The sequence below is a fragment of the Schistocerca cancellata genome, chromosome 1 (assembly GCF_023864275.1).
Source record: "Schistocerca cancellata isolate TAMUIC-IGC-003103 chromosome 1, iqSchCanc2.1, whole genome shotgun sequence".
NCBI classification, from domain to species: Eukaryota; Metazoa; Arthropoda; class Insecta; order Orthoptera; family Acrididae; genus Schistocerca; species Schistocerca cancellata.
The window spans coordinates 885,968,964-885,990,253 of record NC_064626.1 but is presented as its reverse complement, the minus strand read 5'-3'; the positions used below and the strand labels follow the sequence as shown (position 1 = coordinate 885,990,253).

The window sequence follows — 21,290 nt, the reverse complement described above, 5'->3', positions numbered from 1 at the left end:
TTTGTCAAATTCATCCAGCGACCTACCATTGTCTCATTGCGTCCGTACCACGGCGTGTCGCCATTGTTATATGTGCTAAAGGTGGACATATCGGCTATTAGGTAGGGGGCATAATGTTCTGCCTGATCACTGTATGGCCTCATTTCATTGCAAATTCAACTGCTAAATTCTTTGTATTATTTACCATTTGAATAGTTGCTAAACCTGTTGACAATAATATAATAAATTTCAATAAAATCTTTCAAATGTAACTTTGCCAGGGTTTAACATAGAAATAGTATGAATTTGCATTAAGAATTACTTTCTGACTGTGGAGTGTGAATGGGGAAACATTATCAAATGTTGATGAAATAATTAAACAAGGAATTGGGAGACTTTTACTGGCAACTACTTTGAACTCATGTTTACATGTTAATTTCCCCCCTGTAGCTTCCAGTGGCAGTGGCAGCAACAGCAGTTGAAGCAGTGGAAGAAATTGCTGCTCGAAAACGCTGTGAAAGTTTCTGCAGTGAAGAGAGTGATTCCGCAAATATTACAGTTGAAAATCTTGAGAGCCTATCGACACAGGCGTCACAAAAATACTTTTATTTCTATCAAGGTTGGTCAATTTAGAATTATTCTTTATACTCAGTGGTGCACACACAGAATTTTCATATGTATTTAATTGAGGACGATGCATTGGCATGTAGTCAAAAAAACATCAGTAATTTGCATTTCAAAACAGAACTAAACTGTTAAAGCTACTGATTATTATAAAAATCATGGTGTTAAGTGTTGTGTAGTGTAGTTTCTTGGGCAGATTATCTTTGAATACCTGTATGCAAATATAGAACGTGTTGATGCATTTGATGCATTTTTGTCTTTGGTGCCTCTGGCCAACACAGTCTTTTATTCCATTGTGTCTGTTTCTCATATTATCATTGTCAGTTGCAAATGTTCTGTATCTTGTGTTTAAGTGCCCTTTCCATTCAAGGAAAAAAACTGTTGCTTTATTGCTGTCTTCACTACATTTTAGTTTGTCTTACAGCATTGCTGTTCTAAGTAGCTACACAAGGTGATGTGTACCAATTTTATTGGACAAAGAGCCATGCCACATTAAGTTCAGTCAGCATATTCGTTATTTGTGTATGATCTACTGTTTGTAAAATAATAATCCTCTGGTGTTGCATGCCAAAATAAAATATGTACATTGTTGTAATGATAACTTTTATTATTATTTATTTTATTGCCTTCATTGGACCACTCTAGTCAAAAATGTTGATGAAAAGTTGTAAACAAGTTGTTACACAGGGATACAATTTGGCTCAACAATAACTTAATATGATAATTAGGTAATATAATTATTAGTCATATTATTATATGAAAGGTGTTTTGCTCTTCTGTCTGCCCAATATTTCTTCATTCTTTCAGATATTTTCTTTTTTTCTTCATCTGAGGCCACTCTTCCTGTATTCCTTTTATTGATTTTCATTTGTAGTCTGATTTGCAGGTCTTGCAGTATTCTGGTTTTCTCTGTCTTGTTTTTTAGGTCATCTACTGTAATTTGGAGTTCTTTTATATCTTCCTTAATTTCTGTGATCCATTTAATGTCGCTCTTGCTATTCCACAATTTTTGTATTATTTTTTTACTAATTCTGTTTTCTGGAGTTCTCATCAGATGTCCAAAGAATGAGATGTGTTTCTTCCTGATTGTGCTCATGACTGGTTCTATTTTCTTATATACTGTTGCATTTGATGCTATTCTCCAATGTCCATTTATTTTATACTGTTTATTTATACATGTCCTAATTATTCTTCTTTCTATTTGTAGTATTCTGTCAATTTCTGCTGTATTAGTTGTTTTGAAGATAGTTTTAGATGCATACATTATTTCTGGTTGTGTAACTGTTTTATAGTGTTTTAATTTTGCATCTATAGATAGGCCTTTTTTTGTTATATGTAGTTTTGGTAATGTAATTTGCGTAGTTCAGTTTTTTATTCTATTCTGACATGATGGCTTCTCACTTAGATTGTATGTTATTATTTCACCTAAATATTTAAATTTATCAACAATTTTGATTTCCTGTTCTCCTATTGTAATTTTGTTTGCACTTGGTGGATCAGTTAGCATTATCTCCATTTTTTCAAATGATATTCTAAGGCCTACTTTCTCCGCTATTTCTTGTAGTGATTTCACTTGTTGCCTGGCTTCTTGAACGGTGTTAGCTAGGAGAGCAAGATCATCAGCGAATCCCAAGCAGTTTAAGCCAATATCATCTTTTGCACTTTCAATTCTTATCATCCTTGGATTGTCCTTGTACCATTCTCTCATTATGTATTCCAGTGCACAGTTGGACAGTAATGGTGATAGGTAGTCACCTTGTCTTAAGCCTGTTTTTATGAGGAATGGTTCCAAAATTTCTCCTCTAAACTTCACTTTTGATTTGGTGTTGGTTAGAGTGAGTTTTATTATTTTAATTAGTTTTGGATGGAGTCCTAGATTTCTTAAAAATTTTAGTACTGAAGGTCTGTGGAGACAGTCATATGCCTTCTTAAAATCTACAAATGTTATTGCCAGATGTTTGTCGCGTTCCTTTACTATGCCATAATCAATTTTAAACTAATTATCTGCTCTGCACAGCTTTTCCATGGTCTGAAACCTCCCTGATATTCCCCTAACTCCTGTTCTAATTGCTCCTTGATTCTTTCATATAGGATTTTGGATAGAATTTTGTATGTGCAATCTAGGAGAGAGATTCCTCTGTAGTTGCTCGTATCTCCCTTTTTGTGTAGTGGGTGGATGATAGCTGTGGTACAATGTTTGGGGAATCGTTCTGTTACCCAAATTTTTGTTAGAGCCATGTGTAAGGATATCTTGACTGCGCCACTTGCATATTTCCACATTTCAACAAAAACCTGATCTTCTCCACATGCCTTATATTTTTTTTGTTCTTTAAGAATTTTTTCTACTTCTTGGAAAGGTGGAGGGAGTAGTTTGTTAGGTTTGGTTTTTATTGGGGTATTTATATTGATTTGTAAGGGTTCTTTGGGTTCCTCGCAATTCAGAAGTTTGTTAAATGCTTTTGCCATGATTTCTGCAATTTCCTTGTTACTGTGTGTCATTTTTTTCCATCTTCATCTTTCAGTATTAGTGTAGGGGCCTCATATTGTTGCAGTTGGTCCCCAAAGATTTTATAGTAGTTCCTGGAGTTGGTTTTATGATAATTACCTTCTATAGAGTTTATAATATCTTTATGGAATCCTCTCTTGATTCTTCTAATATTTTGTGTGAATTTTTTTCTTTCATTTTTTAGGTTGATGGTATTTTCTTCAGTTTTGTGTGTTTGAAACTTGAACCATGCTTGGTGTCTATCTTCATGGAATTTGTCACATTCTGATGTCCACCATGCATGTTTCCTTCGTGGGTTCAAGGGAGCTAGATTCTCTGCTTCTTTTTTAAGATTAGGCACTAGTTGTTCTAGATCATCTGTTAATTTGATGGTTTGTGTTATTTTTGGTATTTATTACTTATAATTAGCTGATGTGGGTCAAACCCCCTTTTTATTTTATTAGTTTTTTCGGTCCTCTTCTTTAACTGAGTGAATTTGATTTTAATTTTAACTATATAATGGTCTGAGCCTGTCTCTGCTCCTCTCAGTACTTTAACATTGTGGATCTCCTTATGAAAATTTTTGTCCATACAGACATGGTCTAGCTGCCACTCCCCTTCCTCCAGTCTGGATGTTTCCATGTTTTAAGTTTACTTGGCTTCCTTTTAAAGTATGTTGATTTAGATATAAGGTTGTGTTTCCTGCAGAGTTCTACAAGTCTCTGACCATTTTTGTCGGTAAATTTATGTGGACTCCATTTTCCAATTATATCTTTATATTTCCTTTCTTTTCCCAACTGAGCATTGAAATCTCCCAATAAGATTTTTACATTCCTTTTATTTACTCTATTCACAGTTTGTTCTAGAAGGTCCCAAAATTTTATCTACCTTTTCCCTTGTTTTTCATTTGTTGGGGCATGAGCATTTATTATTGTTTAGGTTTTATTCATTGTTTTAAAGCTTAGTCGCAATTCTTGGTGATACTGCTTGGAAATCCATTACTGAATCTATTATTTTTATGTTTACTAAAAACCCTGTTCCAAACTGGGGACCTTGCTTCATTGCCCTCGGTCCTGGTTTCCCATTATAAATCCTGTATCCTTGTGATTCGAATGGGTCCTCTGTGGTGTTTCTCATTTCTTGGATCCCTGTTATTAAATTTTTTTGTTTATTTAGCTCATCTATGAGCTCCTTGAGTTTTCCGGTCTGAAGTAGTGAGTTTGCTGTGTATTGCTATCTAATTTATCTGCTCATGTTTAATCTTATTTTTGTGTTTTAGTGTGCATTTTGATGGTTGCAAACGCTCCGATTCGTTGCTGTCTTCTAGTTGACTACCCACCGAATCCGATGTAGCCTTTTCCTGCCTTTTTGAGCAGAATGGTGGAATTTTTTGCCTAAAAGACCTTTCCATTTTTGACTTTCGAAGGTTGTCAACCTTTGTTGGAACGAGCTGCGATTTACAACTACGGTTGTTAACTGCAGAGGGTATGTTTGGTCCGCGAGGTTTGACAAGAAAACAGATCGCTGTCTAGGACTGTGGCTTCTGTTGCTGTCGTCAGTTATCCACAATTGTGCAGGTTCTTGTGCATAGCAAAAAGTCTTGTTTTAGCAGATGTTTGTTTCCTTTGTTGACAGTCAGTAATTGTTTGGGTTGAGATGAAAGATAAAACAAAGTTTTTTTTACTGTTATTATAACTTCATTGTGATGTATTGATAAATTATCTTCAGTTCCTGTGAGCATAATTATAGTAACAGCATTTTAATATTTCATGTTACAGCTGCAGATGGACAGCACATCTACATGCATGCATTGAATGTGCGAATGCTGGAACATATATTTGGTTCGCTAGAGAACTGCCCTCCAACAGTGCGCGGTCGCATAATTGAAAAAGAACCTGGATCGGTAACTGAAGAATTACGTCACCGACTTCGCTACCTGCAGCATCTTCCAATCACATCACAGTTTGATGTTGTAGAACTCCACATCTTGGCTCCTACCATACCAAGGCGCACCTTGGAATTCTTCCATGGTAAGTGATGTATTGGTGCTTAGCACAATAATACTGATAATGATATTTATATGAAGTAATCTTTTTTTTCCATTCTTCTGACTTTTTGATCTTAAAATTCAAAATCAATCTCTCTCTCTCTCTCTCTCTCTCTCTCTCTCTCTCTCTCTCTCTCTCTCTATACCGAGCGAGGTGGCGCAGTGGTTAGCACACTGGACTCGCATTCGGGAGGACGACGGTTCAATCCCGTCTCCAGCCATCCTGATTTAGGTTTTCCGTGATTTCCCTAAATCGTTTCAGGCAAATGCCGGGATGGTTCCTTTCAAAGGGCACGGCCGATTTCCTTCCCCATCCTTCCCTAACCCGAGCTAGCGCTCTGTCTCTAATGACCTCGTTGTCGACGGGACGTTAAACAACACTAACCTCTCTCTCTCTCTCTCTCTCTCTCTCTCTCTCTCTCTCTCTCTCTCTCTCTCTCTCTCTCTGACAAAATTTTCTCTTTGTGTAAAGTAGTGACATACTGTGAACGTAACCAAGATTTGAGTTTGTTTTGTCTCTCATAAATTACATTAGACAAATAACAGAATTTATAGACTAAAGTCGTGAGTGAAAATCTGTACCAAGGCCAGTAATCGAGCCCAGGTTGCCTGCTTATTAGGCAGGTGCGTTAGTTAGCCACTAAGCCACCTCAGCACAGTAGTTTGCACAACTGCATGGATTGCCCTGGCACACCTCCCTCTTTGACCTGAATTCTCGCTGCCACCCCAGTCTACTTTAAATTCCCACAAACAGAATTTCCGAAGCTCTCTGTGTTCTGGAATAGCACCTCGGAATCCAGTGTAAATGGGAGTTCTAGCCTGAAACTCAGGTGCAGGTACTTTTACAAATGAAATGATGCTTAGGTGCTATTCCAGAACATGGAGAGCCGTGGCAATTCTGTTCGTGTGTTAGGGGGAATATAAAGTAGACTGGGGTGCCAGTGAGAATTTGGATCGAGGAGGGAGGCTTCCCAGGGTAATCCGTACAGTTTTATGGCATGCTATGCCAAGGTGGCTTAGTGGCTAACACACGTGTCTAGTAAGAAGAAGATGCGGGTTTGATTTCCGGACTTGGTACAAATTTTCACACACATATAGAGACACACACAAACCCATATATGTATGATACCAGTAAAGTGAAGTTGTCATTTCATTAAATATCTGAATGGTTACATCTTGAGTCGGACTTTGATTTCAGTCTTAAACTACCTAATTACCAGTATGACACCGAGACATAAGTGCGTTTTTGACTTTTTTATACGAGCAGCTTAAAGTAACGGTATAGTGTATTTATGACAGCCATACTACAGAGTTTGTCAGCTTCATTGAGTACAAGTACATCACTGCTTTAAGAAGGAAATAAGGGAACAATGACGTGTTGTAGTCACTAGGATATACATGCTACAATCTTACTCTTTCTTAAGGTAAAAGTACTGGGAAAAAACAGGCAGACCAATCTGTCCAGTTGGTTTTTAACATAAATTTGGATTTGGATGGTTATAATATCCTGCCCTTGTATCATTAAGTAGATTTTCAGTAGTGATCAGAAGTGTAGTATGAAAATTAAATATGTCAATTAAGACTCTGGAAGTGACAAATCTGTATCCTCAGCCACCAGTTTCTGTTGACCTTTCGTGGCTCATATATACCAATACAAGACCTTTTGTGGGTAGAGTATTTAAAATGATCAGAATGAAAGGAAGTACAGTGTGTTTAACTGTAAGACGGCAGAGTTGTGAGGGGAGTGCGGGGAGAGGAGGAAGCAAGCATTGGCTGGTGAGGGGTGGGGAGTAGACCCTTTTGGGGGGGAGGAGACAAGGCACGCCTGCCAGTTGCAGTGCTGGCACTACAAATTGCGCATCATGCTTACACGAAAGCAGACGAAAGGCTTCTTCTAACCGTACGCCTACCGGTAGGGGTTGTTGGCGACTCCCGAGATGGGCCAGCAAGTGCCTTTTCACTCATTTTGATAATGTTTAGCACAAGTGCACAATAAAAACACGCAGAACAGTACAGCGCAAAACAATAACGAAGCAGAGACAATGGCTACCTTGTACAACACAGTCAGCTATGTAATGTTGCCAGCAGTCGAAACTGTGTGCCTACCGAAGCCGCCCGACGTTCACCGACTTCTACCGATTCCGGACTAGGGAGAGGTCTGCCATCTAAAAGTTTACACACTGTATATGTGCTTTCTCGTAGATACCATTAAGAAAAAGCAGATAATTTCCTTCACTTTCCAAAAGGCACTAATAATTACTTGTCAGATTAATTGGAATTAATGTGTGGGTTGTGCACACAGTGTGGGGCAGGTTTTCACATAAAGTTTGTCTGGATTGTTGTCAAATGTCAGAATTGGTTTTTGAAATTCAACATTGGCTGATTTCATGAACTACAGTTTATGGTGATACTTTGTAATTTGTAAAGGCTTTCATAATTAATCCATTAATATATGGTCTGTCATTGTCACAACCAGTGCACGCATTTATATATGTTCAAATTTAATTGTTGTTTACTGTCTTTCATTAAGGTGGTTTTGTCTTGCACACAGACATTATAATGCTAATCGTTCATCTGGTTACCTTTTTGTTGTTAATGCAGAAGTTTATTATTGATGGCATTTCACGATTTGGAACTTTATAATGCATATGTGTTATGAACTAAAGATAAAAGAGGTATTTGGAAAAAAAAGTTCTGATCAGCTGAAAAATGGAAACCACTGTGAAAAACAAAAATGTTTTATTTGCAACAGTTAGTTACAACTTCCAGTTACTTATCTGCACAGTCACCGCTCCGACTTAAAGGCATTTGTCAAAGCATTGTCCGAACTTTCCAATATCCTCATTGTAGAAGACAGTTGCCTGCCAATTCTCTACACTGGCCTGTAGCTCGTTATCTGTGCTGAAATGTTGGCTAGTGTTCTGAATGTAAATTTTAAGAAGGCTGAAGGAAGTTGGTGACCATCCAGTGTGAAATAATAATTTGTAATAATAAAATGAATGAATAAATACTGGTTAAACTGTTCCTATACTAATATTATGTGCTTGTTTTTAAGTTACTTGGCTATGTTTACTGTCTAGGAGATAGCCAATGCATTTGTCACATTACCCTGATAATTATTCACACTATTGTCCAGTAATTTAATAAAATGCTTGTGGTGATAAAATAATGTTAACCACACACCCAGGTTTTGATTTAATATAGATCACAACAGAACTAAAGCTCGTTAAATTTAGACCAGAGCAGTAAACACCACCAACTAATGAGCGTTTCTGGTAAATTACTGAAAATAGTTCTTAGTGTGCAGTAAGTGTAAATTAATAAAAAAATTCATGCCTGATAACTTCTGTGAAGTTATCCTAAGTTCTCGTAGTCAATGGATGCAGATGTTTAAAGTATATGAATTTGTATTTAGAAAACTTTCAGAATTTTAAACTCAAAATTCTCGCATCGCTCTCATATATGTCTGCCCCCTACTAGCTATCTGGGACGACTGACCCTAGACAAGATGGTCACGACTTGTTTAAGCATTTCCCTGCTGTTGCGCAAAATTCGCAAATACGTGTTGTCCATATGTTGAAATGACTGTTAGTCTTCCATTAAACATAGGTACAACACATCAGATTGGATCAAAATTTTGTCATCTTTCTGATGCTGTCTTTTGTTTTTTGTGGAGTCTGTTAGTCTTCTCAGTAATTACGTTTTGACAGTGTTGGTTGTTTTAAATTTGTATACATATAGAAATATATACATTTATGGATAGGTACCTTAGTGTAATTTACTGTGTTGCCACAACTTTTTTGTATTGTGAGAAATTCTTGTTTTTTAGCTTGAAATACCTATTACAAAGCTTTCAATGTTATATTTTGATAGAACTCCCCAAACTGCGTTCTGTGGACACACAGTTTATGAAAATCACCGAGGGCATTAACACATTAATTTTTGAAGTTCATTTAGTTGCAAAACCTCCAATAACGAGTAGCTAATAAGAAATGGTTTGAATTAGCATGTGTTTTCGTGCCCACAATCATTTTTCTCTTTTTCAAGGCGTATGTGATTATTTTGTAGCTGTCCTGTGGATCAGGTTTTACAGAATTATGGAGGACTTTGTGGGTACGGTATCTTCTTGTTTCTGCTGTGGTAACCAGCCCCTCTGTATTTTTCTCCAACAGCCAAGTGCTGTTTCTCCAGATCATGTAAAAGACATACTGTTTACCTGCTGCACTCTGCAGCCATAGTATTTATTATACTGCAGCATCTTCCAGTTAGGAGGTTTAAGTCTGTGTGCTGGGCTGAATGACTCAAACATGCTGCCATCTACCGGCGAATATAGTGACTTTCATGCAGCTGTCTCATGTGTCCATCCTAGCATGACCAGTATGCTCCCTTCAGCTGTTTTGCTTACCGTATTTACTCGAATCTAAGCCGCACTTTTTTTTTTTTTTCGGTTCTTGTAATCCAAAAAACCGGCTGCGGCTTAGAATAGAGTGCAAAGCAAGCGGAAGTTCTGAAAAATGTTGGTAGGTGCCGCCACAACTAACTTCTGCCGTCGAATATATGCAGCTCTACACAGGCAAGCTTTGTAGGCACAAAGATAAATACTGGCGCCAAAACCTCTGCGCCAGTAAAAAAAAAACGGGTGCAAGACGAGCTTTTTTCCTCCGCCCCGAGTTTCGACCACTGCATTTTCATACATTATCCAACGAAGTAAATACAAATTCCGTATTGTTCATCTTCGAATGTAGCAGAATTTCAATGTACTACGAAAACCCGACTGGCAAGACTGTATGGGATGTTTGTCAATATGGCAAACTCTACGTTCTCAATTTTTTCCTACCTGTGAGAAGAGATGGTTGCTAATAGGAACCTGATGAAATGTGAATCACATGCACTATTCTCTTCACCATAGGAATAATACGAATATAAATATTTTGCCACGTATTTTTCATGTTTGCTGCTATCTCATTTAAATCCTGTCTGCCTAATAACTACGAAACTAGAGTGAGACAACAGCAAACGCGGAAGAATATACGTATCGTGTCATGTTTATATTGGTATGCCTAATAGTGATAAAGTCAGAAATGAAGCACAGCAACTGACAAGATTTTTAAACCTAAGATGACTAATTTCTGTGCAGAATTTGATGTACTAAAGAAGCAGCCGCAAAGATTTTCAAACGGAGAAAAATTTTCACCTAACTCTCGTTCAGAACATGTTCAGTCATACGCAGTCTATTATTTGGTTCTTGTTGATCATTATCAAAGAAAGCAGCAGTGTAAGTAACAACAAATAGCAGTCTCTTGCCATTGTTTTGCTAATGAGAAGATTCCCTTTTTTTTTTTTTTTTTTTTGTGTGTGTGTGTGTGTGTGTGTGTGTGTGTGTGTGTGTGTGTGTGTGTGTGTGTGTGTGCGGCGGTAGCGCGCACAAACGCAAGCCATGCCGCGAGCCGCGACAGGCCGTAAACACGCACTATCAGAATGCGACAAACAATGCATGACACAGTACAGCAATGCATTTTCAGCTTAAGAGTGACGTAAACACCTATAACAAAGAAAACGGCACTTATCAGATCGAAGCAAACTAAGCAATCGATTCAAACCAGACGAAGCATGTGAAAAAGGAAGGGTACCCGAATAAATACGGACGGAGCGCCTGACGCATAGCAATGGCTAGCTGGTAAAACTTAACTGCTATGCTTAAGACTCGAACCAAACTACTGTAGCTGTATTGTCATTCATTCGACCTAAATTGTGTCTCATATTACAATGGACCAACTTTGTTTCAGTTTGGAGGTGCGGCCTAAAACTTTTCTCTACCCTTGAATTTCGAGTCTAAAATTACAGGTGCGGCTTAGATATGGGAAATTTTTTTTCCTTTATTTCGAGTCTCATTTTTCAGGTGCGGCTTCGATTCGAGTGCGGCTTAGATTCGAGTAAATACGGTATTCAAGTCTGGCATTCAGCCGTTTGTGGCTGTACCCTCACATATCCGCCCCTTGCTACTCTCTGCGTGCAGTAGATGCAGTCAAAAGAAGCACCAAAAACTGACTCAACCATGACATTTTACATCTCACAAAAAAAATTTCATTTCTAATCACAATATATAAAACTTGTCAGGCTGTAGCCCTGTTACCTTATGCGATAGCATGTTTCCCACACTGGCCACTATACTCGAGCATATTTAAACATTTGAGTGTGTACACCAAAAAGTAAGTACGCTTCTATAAACAAAAGCATAAACAACAAAAATTAATAATGACTCTAACCTAATGTCTCTTATTTTGTGTATTATATGTCCACTTTGTCTCTATAAAAAATGTTATAAATCTAAGAGGACGACAGTTTACCAATTTTTGTAACTGATTATTGTCGAATATTGAAAGTGCACTTTGCAGTGTTCCCCCCTTGAAGGTTGAGTTTTGTCTACAACCTCGCAATGATAGTTCATTTCCTGCATAATGAACAAAGATGTGATATCAAAAGGAGATATTAGTAACAAATACCAAATTCGCCATTAAAAATACCTAAATTGGCAAAAATATCGCACCTAACTTGGCAAAAGAAAATCAATGTAGTAAAAAAAAGTTAGACATTGTCTGTCAAAGAAGTAATGTAGAGTCTGCTAGAAAATTGTGAAACTGGCCGAAAACAAATCCAGTAATGAAATAGCACCAAGATTGGCAAAAAACAGCACAGAAATCTATGAAAGTTAACACTGAATATGCCCGTAAAATAAAAAGATCATTTTCTGTCGCTAGGCTTTGCTTGAGCTAGTTAAAAGAATGCAGCTCAAATCATTAGCACTGGTTTTCAGACTCTGCTGCAAGCCAGTTAACATTGATACTAGTAACAAACAAAAAGCAATTAATGTGTGTCGCCTATCATTTATTTGCATATAAATACCAATGACTGGTCAGATTGAAACACCTGCTTGATAAACTATAACTTTAACACAACAAATTGAAAAACATGGAACAACACTGAACTGAAAAATAATCAATGTCCAATGAATAAAACCTCCATAGAAACAATCCTGCATCCCTGTTCTAAGGGTAGCGTCTTTGATTAGTAATAAAGACGTCCTCAGTCCCAAACTCGAAGCTCACCTCTGCTTAAATTTTGATTAATAATCAGCATTGGTGGCCAAAGACTTCCGGCATAAGAAGCCACCCTCGTACTGCCAACAGTCTTGCAGAGGGGTGGACAGAGGTTCAGGTTTCTCTCTTGTCCTTGGGGTAGGAAACTGCCCTAAAGGCGGAAGAATCAGCAGTGATCAATGGCATGAGGATGCAGAAAGCAGTGGAAACCACTAAATTAGAAACGCATGACGTGTATCCACAGGACATGTGGCCTGTAACTGAAAATTGTCATCGTGATCTCTCCATTGGCAAAAGATTCCAGGATAGTCCTCCATTCGGATCTCCGGGAGGGGAATGCTGGAGGGGAAGTGACCATGAGAAAAAGATTCAATAACCAACAAAAGGATAACATTCTAAGAGTCGAGGTGTGGAATGTCAGAAGCTTGAATGTGGTAGAAAAGCTAGAAAATGTAAAAGGGAAACGCAAAGACTCAATCTAGATGTAGTGGGAATCAGTGAAACGAAATGGAAAGACGACAAGGATTCCAGGCCAGATGAGTATAGTATAATATCACCAGCAGCAGAAAGTGGTATAATGGGTGTAAGATTTGTTATGAGTAGGAGGGTAGGATAGTGTGTGTCTTACTGTGAACAGTTCAGTGATAGGATTGTTCTTACCAGAATAAACAGCATACCAACACGGACAACGATAGTCCAGGTATGCATGCCGATGTCACAAGCTGAAGGGGGGGGGGAGGGGGGGGTAGAGTACAAGGATATTGAAAGAGCTTGTCAATATGAAAAGGGAGATAAAACTCTAATAGTGATGCGGGACTGGAATGCGTTATAGGGGAAGGAATGGAAGAAAAGGTTACAGGAGAATATGGGCTTAGGGCAGGGAATGAGAGGGGGGAAAGACTAATTGAGTTCTGCAATAAATTTAGTTAGTAATAGTGAATACTCTGTTCAAGAATCAGAAGAGCAGAAGGTATAGTTGGAAAAGGCTGGGTGATATGGGAAGATTTCAGTTAGATTACATCATGGTCAGACAAGAGATTCCAAAATCAGATACTGGATTGTAAAGCATACCCAGGAGCAGAGATAGACTCAGATCACAAAGTAGTTGTGATGAAGAGTAGGCTGAAGTTTAAGAGATTAGTCAGGAAGATCGATATGCAAAGAATTGAGATATAGAAGTACAAAGGAATGGCGAGATACGTTTAAAGTTCTCAAAGGCTATAGATACAGCAATAAGGAATAGCTCAGTAGGCAGCACAGTTAAAGAGGAATGGACATATCTAAAACGGGCAATCACAGAAGTTGGAAAGAAGCACATAGGTAAAAAGAAGATAACTGCGAAGAAACAATGGGTAACAGAACTACTACTTCAGCTGATCAACAAAAGAAGGGAGTACAAAAATGTGAAAGGAAATTCATGAATACAGAAATAAGTCACTGAGGAATAAAATAGTAGGATGTGCAAAGAAGCTAAGGCGGAATGGCTGCATGAAAAAGTGAAGAAATCGAAAAAGAAATGGTTGTCAGAAGGACTGACTCAGCGTATAGGAAAGTCAAAACAACCTTCGGTGCAAGGGTGGTAACATTAAGAGTGCGACAGGAACTCCACTGTTAAATGCAGAGGAAAAAGCGGATAGGTGGAAAGAGTACATTGAAGGCATCTATGAGGGGGAAGATTAGTCTAATGTGATAGAAGAAGAAACAAGGGTCAATTCAGAAGAGATGGGGGATCCAGTATGAGAATCAGAATTTTAAGAGAGTTTTGGAGGACTTAATATCAAATAAGTCAGAAGGGATAGATAACATTCCATTAGAATTTCTAAAATCAGTGGAGAAAATGGCAACAAAACAACTATTCACATTATGTAGAATGTATGAGTCTGGCAACATACCATCTGACTTTCGGAAAAATATCATCCACGCAATTCTGAAGACTGTAGGAGCTGACAAATGTGAGAATTATCACACAATCAGCTTAACAACTCATGCGTCCAAGTTACTGACAAGGATAATGTACAGAATGGAAAAGAAAATTGAGGGTGTGTTAGATGACTATCAGTTTAGCTTTAGGAAAAGTAAACCCAAAGAAGCAATTCTGAAGTTGCGGCTGATAATGGAGGCAAGGTTAAAGAAAAATCAAGACAAATTCATAGGATTTGTCGACCTGAAAAAAGCATTCAACGATGTAAAATGGTTCAAGATGCTGACAAAATCAAGGGTAAGCTATAGGGAGAGATGGGTAATATGCAGTATGTACAAGAGGGAATAATAAGAGTGGATGAACAGGAACGAAGTGCTCGGATTAAAAATCATGAAAGACAAAGATGTAGTCTTTCACCAGATGTAGTCTTTCACCCCTACTTTTCGATCTGTATATCGAAGAAGCTACAATGGAAATAAAAGAAAGGTTTAGGAATGGAATTAAAATTAAAGGTTGAGGGATAGCAATGATAAGATTCGCTGATGACATTGCTATCCTGAGTGAAAGTTAAGAAGAATTACATGATCTGCTGAAGGGAATGAAGAGTGTAATGAGTACAGAATATGGATGGAAAGTAAATTGAAGAAAGGCGAAAGTAATGAGAAGCAGCAGAAATGAGAACAGCGAGAAACTTATCAGGATTGATGGTCACGAAGTAGATGAAGTTATCTAGGCAGCAAAATATCCAATGACAGATGGAGCAAGGATGACATCAAAAGCAGACTGGCACTGGCAAAAAGGGCATTCCTGGCCAAGAGAAGTCTACTAGTATCAAACATAGGCCTTAATTTGTGAAAGAAATTTCTGAGAACGTATGCCTGGAGCACAGCACGGCATAACATTGTATTGTAGTGTAACATGGGAGGAACTGAGATCCATGATACTAGAGGGAGCTGTAGTGGGGAAAAACTGTAGAGGAAGACAGAGATCGGAATACATCCACCAGCATACATTGAGAATGTAGGTTGCATGTGTTACTCTGAGATAAAGAGGTTGGCACAGGAGAGGAATTCGTGGCAGGTCACATCAAACCAGTCAGAAGACTGATGACTCAAAATAAAGAGAAAAAAAGAAACAAGTGTATTATGAATCAGATAACTTACACTGACATCTTATACTAATCACGTTTAAACACTTGTTATAACCTTCAATTTTCAGATACAGATTACTTGCTATCTGTTACTAGCTGGTCCTGTTTCACATATTATTCATTGTCACAAATGGGATCTCCACTGGAACATATCTTAGCTCTTCAAATTCTGGCTTTGCTGTTCACCCCTGCGAAGTTCAAATATCCTTGCCCTGATCTTTTGCATTGGTCTTGTCTAATTCCTAAAATTGGTTAGCCATAATTTAACCCCTTCAGTTTCTGTTGGCTTCATTAAATCTTCTTCATTCCCTCTCCAGTTCTCATTCTGGGTCCTATTTCTGTTGTTAGTTTGCTGACTTCCCAAATAACTATCTTGTCCTCTGATTGTTTCCCTGACTACTGCCAATACCCCCCCCCCCCCCCCTCCCCCCCGGTGGCTTCACAAAGTGCACTAACTTTCTCAGTCCCGCCTGGCATAACTTTCTCTTGGTAAATCTTCCCCTCATACAGTGGTCCATTAGGGCTATAATGCACTAGGCAGTCAGGCCTTGGTTACTTGGCTTAGGCAGTTGAAATGTCAAGCAGCCAACTTTAGCTGCAAGCTGGCGGACAGCCGGGACTGATCAGCCAAGTGAGACGAATGTGAAAATCTTAAAATTGTTTACCTTTGTCTCATAAGAAATGCAAAGCCACGTTATTCAGGTTCACTTTACTGTAATAATAAAAATTATTTTTCCATCGTTGTACCTGCTTTATGCAGCACGGATTGTTTGCATACATAGATATTGGAGCATATGGAAAATGTAGGGACTCCTCTATTTTTAAGCAGTCAGTTTTGCATAAAACAAACTCATCAATAAAGATTTATGGGAACAAGAGAGAAGCATCGTATCAAACAGTGGAATACTGATATCGTGCACCATCGAGATGAGGCACTTGTTGTAATGGAAAATTTAATGTGTCCATATGGAGGAAGGAGTGTAACAAACAACAAAATAGTCTGCACCAACTTTCTCGGGCTAGGCAGTTAATGGAATGTATGTTTGATATTCTGGCAAGTAAATTAGGAGTTTTCAATTACCCAGTGGATGTTAGAGAAGAATATGCAATTGCTATAGTAAAAGCATGCTGTGATTTTAATAATTGTGTGAGAAAAAGATGGCTATAAATTTAAAGACAATGTACATCCTTCCAGAACTGGAAATTCCCCCAGATCCTAGAAGAGTCACTGCAAATGTTGTTTATGGTATACAGACAAGGTCTGGATACTTGGACAAATTCACAGAGACTGAAGACAGCCACATATGTTTTTCATGTGATACCCTGCTCACAATTTTCTACTATTCATTTGACACTCTAAGGGCTGCCACAGCCATCCTAGCTTCCTGGTGCACGGACTGCAATGAAACATCATTGTTTTATTGGCTGTTGCAGTGTGATCTCTTTACAGATATTATTTTAACCTCATCATTCATACCCTGCACAAAACAATCTGCCTGCAGCAAGAAAATCTGTTTCATATTACTTGCTTTCACCTGAGAGTCTTGCTATTGGGCTCCTGCATCATGGACCACTTCCCTTTCCAGAAAAATTGATTAGTCCTAAGTTACTTACTCTGTTGATTACTTTATTGAATTCATTGTTTTTTTTTTTTTTTACAGCGGCCACATCCTTCATCTCCTTCCTGTAATTCATTCATCAATAAAGATTTTGTTTCTCATTGCATACCTGACTCTTTTTATTCATTTCAGCCACAGCCTGCATTGTGTCAGTATCCCTGGTGTCACAAATCTGTCCACCTGAATCAATTCAGTTGCAACTGCATAAACTCTAATAAGCAACCTCTGCTCTACTTCCCCAAATTTTAGATTTAAAACCTCCAATTTACTGTCTATTCCCTAAGTTTTTCTTAAATGTACCCATGGAACTATCTAAATCAGTTTTCATTTTATCCTTTAAATTACCCATTTTATTCCTAAGATGGCTCACAGAATTATTTAAATTTTCTCTAAATTGGGTCCTCATTGTACTTGATGAAATTTCTTGGCTACCTCGTGCCTCTTTCAGATCACAGGACTTGTAGTCACTTGGCAACTTTTTAATTATTTGTTGCACAGCTGTGGTTGACAAATAAACTGAAATTTTTTTTAAAAAAATTGAACTGCTGCTCAACTTAAGTCTCACACTGTGACAGCAGCGGTGGCAACAGACTGCTCCATTACGGTGATATGAGATGTATCATCGTGTGTGTGTGTGAAATTACTCAAGTGCTTGCTGCTGGTGGCTGCTCAAGATGTGCCATTGCTGCGTGCTACCCATTGACAATGTGGTATGTGTGCACTGCTCTGTGGCCCCTACTCGCAGCTATCAGGGCCCTGCTTGGAGACTGTTGCACTCTATGCTAAGCTCATTGTAGTAATGAGGATTTAACAACACAACCAGAACACAAGGATCCAGGATGCTTTATTCAGTCCGAGTGAGGACTTCTGAAAGAGAAGATTACTATTTTTCCAGGAGAGGGAGAAATGCCATGAGTTCTGGTGCACGCAGTTCTGTGTAGTAGTCGGCACAGCCGGCTGACATGGTGCTGGTTGCTGGTTCAAACCGAACCAGTAGCAGTTATTTGTTATTTCTTATCATTACTTGAAGGTTCTTTAAATATCTTGTTTGTATATCTGGAATATTCAATCATTTACCAACAAAAACCATTAATTATTGCCAAAATATTTAATTGGATAGATATTCTTTCCTTCTCATCTTGTATGGTAAGTCTCCCCTGACCAGCAGTTCTGGGTGACTTTCCCTTTTCGTAGAACTCTCCAGTCCTTTTCCTTCACCCTTCACCTTTCTTCCTACCCCCTTCAACCCTTCTTCCTGAAGAAGTTGCCACTGGCTCCGAAAGCTTGCCATTTACAACAGTCTTATATGTGTATGTTCTGCCGCAGGTTGGAATGTTCGATTGATGTATAGGTAGTCATGTTGTGGGATGTTCAGTGTTTCTCTAAATAACTGAACACACTGTCCAGGAGATCCCATCTTGCTGGCTATATGTTGGTGTCAGTAATAAAAGTGCTGAAATATTACGGGTTGAACTCCATTGACAGCCCTGTCTTCTGAAGTGGACTTCACTGTGGTGACAATATTGTAGAAAGCTTCTCATTACATGTATTGATTTAATTTCATGTTTGTTGATTAACTGAGTTCATTTACACAATATAAATATCATTTTCAGTGCTCTCCTGGTCGCAATGGAAAAGCATATCTGTTAGATTTTTTTAGGCCTTGTGTAAACATTTTCCTTGTTTGATTATTTTAGTATTGCCTTTTGCTATTCAGATATCTTGAACTGGAAATTGTACGTTACAGATCAGTTGGAGGTAAGGCGTAAAAGGCGTCGGCGTAAAGCACAAGATGAGCGTAAACGTGAAAAACGTATTACAGAGGAAGAGAACAAACGCTGGGGCAGGTATCCTACTCCAAATATTCGTATAGAGTCCCAGCATCAATTTCCTCAATGTGGCACCGATGTTGATGGTATTAGGTATGTGAAATTTGTGTACCTTCACACGTATAGCTTAGTTGGAACTGTTACTAGCCACAGTAAAATCCAAAAATATGAAACTGTCAACAGTGCTTTAGTACCTAGTATTTTCCTTCAGCATTTGAGATGCAGTGTGTGTGTGCGTGTGTGTGTGCGTGCGTGCGTGCGTGCGTGCGTGCGTGTATGTTTGTATAGTACAACATTAGTACAGTATGTATGTGTGCCTTATTACACCATTTCAACTGCATCAGAGGAGTTGACGGAATAACTTGCAAATGGTGATGTGGATTTAATAGTCTTAAATGTCTCCTCTAGGCAGTAAGCAACAGAAAAGTACAAAAACAATGTGGTTGGTGTACATCATGCGCAATGACAACTTCAGTGGAAAGAGGAGGGGAGGCAGACAGAGAAAACGCTACTAAATGAAACTCCTGTTCACAATTAGATATTAAATAATATTGTCAGACAAGCTGCTGCAATTTAAAATATTCCTGTACCCAGTAACCGTGCATTTCGTATAACACAGACAAGAAGCTTAAAGTACTCATTTGTATTTTTCTTGCAATGGGATGTCTTCAGCAGAGAGAGAGAGAGAGAGAGAGGGAGGGGGAGGGGGGGGAGGTAGATGATTCCAGTTGCAGCACTTTCTATGAACCATAGTTGCCAACAATTTTAATCATAATTTTTTTTTATTTATTTTTTAGGGTTCCATACCTCAATTAGTGAAAAACCGGACTATTATAGGATCAAAACTTCCTGGCAGATTAAAACTGTGTGTGGACCTGAGACCCGAACTCAGGACCTTTGCCTTTTGCGGGCAAGTGCTCTACCATCTGAGCTACCCAAGCACGACTCACGACCCTTCCTCACAGCCTTAATTCTGCCAATACCTCGTCTCTTACCTTCACAGGAGAGATTCTGTAAAGTTTGGAAGGTAGGAGACAAGGTACTGGCGGAATTAAGGCAGTGAGGACGGGTTGTGAGTCATGCTTGGTAAGCTCAGATGGTAGAGCACTTGCTCGTGAAAGGCAAAGGTCCCGAGTTAAAGTCTCGGTCCACACAGTTTGTCTTCCAGGAAGGTTCGTAACAGTGCACACTCCGCTGCAGAGTGAAAATTTCATCCTATTACAGGATTGCTTCTCTATCTATCTGTCTATCTGCCTGAATGTTAATGCCCCTTTTTCTCAGAAAAGGAAATAGGTATAAATTTGAAATTTGTTTCATATGAAGGTTTACAGTCTCTTGGTGGCATGAAACATTTAAGGTCCTAAATCAGTGCAATCAAAAGATAGGACCATTTACGTCACATATTTTTATATTCGTAGACTGACTCATCAGAACCTATTGGAACTTTCTGTTGAGCTAGAACAAGAAGCAACATTTCACAGTACAAGTAAAGGAAAAAAATCCAAAAATTGTTTGTTGGTATTTTATAACAAATTTTATTTATTAACTTTAACTATTTTTTTATTCCATTTGTTGTATGTCTGTTAAGGTAACTTTTCCCAGGAAAAAGTGGCATCAAGTTGAAATTTATGTAATATGCTAAGGTCCATCGTCACCTGGCAGTTTAATTAATTTAAGTTTCCAAGTCCATGCAGTCAAATACTGTCAATAAATCTGCTCCAGTCCGAAATCGCTGAACCATTACACCAACAATCTGAAAACAGCTTTCGCATCCCACAACTACCCTCCCAACATGGTACAAAAGCAAATAACCAGAGCCACTTCCTTATCCCCTCAAGCCCAGAACCTCCCACAGAAGAACCACAAAAGTGCCCCACTTGTGACAGGATACTTTCCGGGACTGGATCAGACTCTGAATGTGGCTCTCCAGCAGGGATACGACTTCCTCAAATCCTGCCCTGAAATGAGATCCATCCTTCATGAAATCCTCCCCCCTCCACCAAGAGTGTCTTTCCGCCATCCACCTAACCTTCGTAACCTCTTAGTTCATCCCTATGAAATCCCCAAACCACCTTCCCTACCCTCTGGCTCCTATCCTTGTAACCGCCCCCGGTGTAAAACCTGTCCCATGCACCCTCCCACCACCACCTACTGCAGTCCTGTAACCAGGAAGGTGTACACGATCAAAGGCAGAGCCACATGTGAAAGCACCCACACGATTTACCAACTGACCTGCCTACACTGTGAAGCTGTCTATGTGGGAATGACCAGCAACAAACTGTCCATTCGCATGAATGGACACAGGCAGACAGTGTTTGTTGGTAACGAGGATCACCCTGTGGCTAAACATGCCTTGGTGCACGGCCAGCACATCTTGGCAGTGTTACACCGCCCGGGTTATCTGGATACTTCCCACTAACACCAACCTGTCAGAACTCCGGAGATGGGAACTTGCCCTTCAGTATATCCTCTCTTCTCGTTATCCGCCAAGCCTCAACCTCTGCTAATTTCAAGTTGCCGCCGCTCATACCTCACCTGT

At 38.9% G+C, this 21,290-nt stretch overlaps 1 protein-coding gene across 1 annotated transcript in view; it reads left to right on the top strand.

Annotated features, from left to right (window-relative positions):
• Positions 1 to 21,290, top strand: part of LOC126190653 (RING finger protein 10) — a 110,195-nt gene that overhangs the window by 81,443 nt on the left and 7,462 nt on the right. Inside the window, exons 7-9 of the mRNA XM_049931079.1 lie at positions 430 to 598; positions 4,867 to 5,118; positions 18,670 to 18,844. Coding sequence (XP_049787036.1) covers positions 430 to 598; positions 4,867 to 5,118; positions 18,670 to 18,844 — 596 coding nt within the window. The remainder of the gene's footprint in view (positions 1 to 429; positions 599 to 4,866; positions 5,119 to 18,669; positions 18,845 to 21,290) is intronic.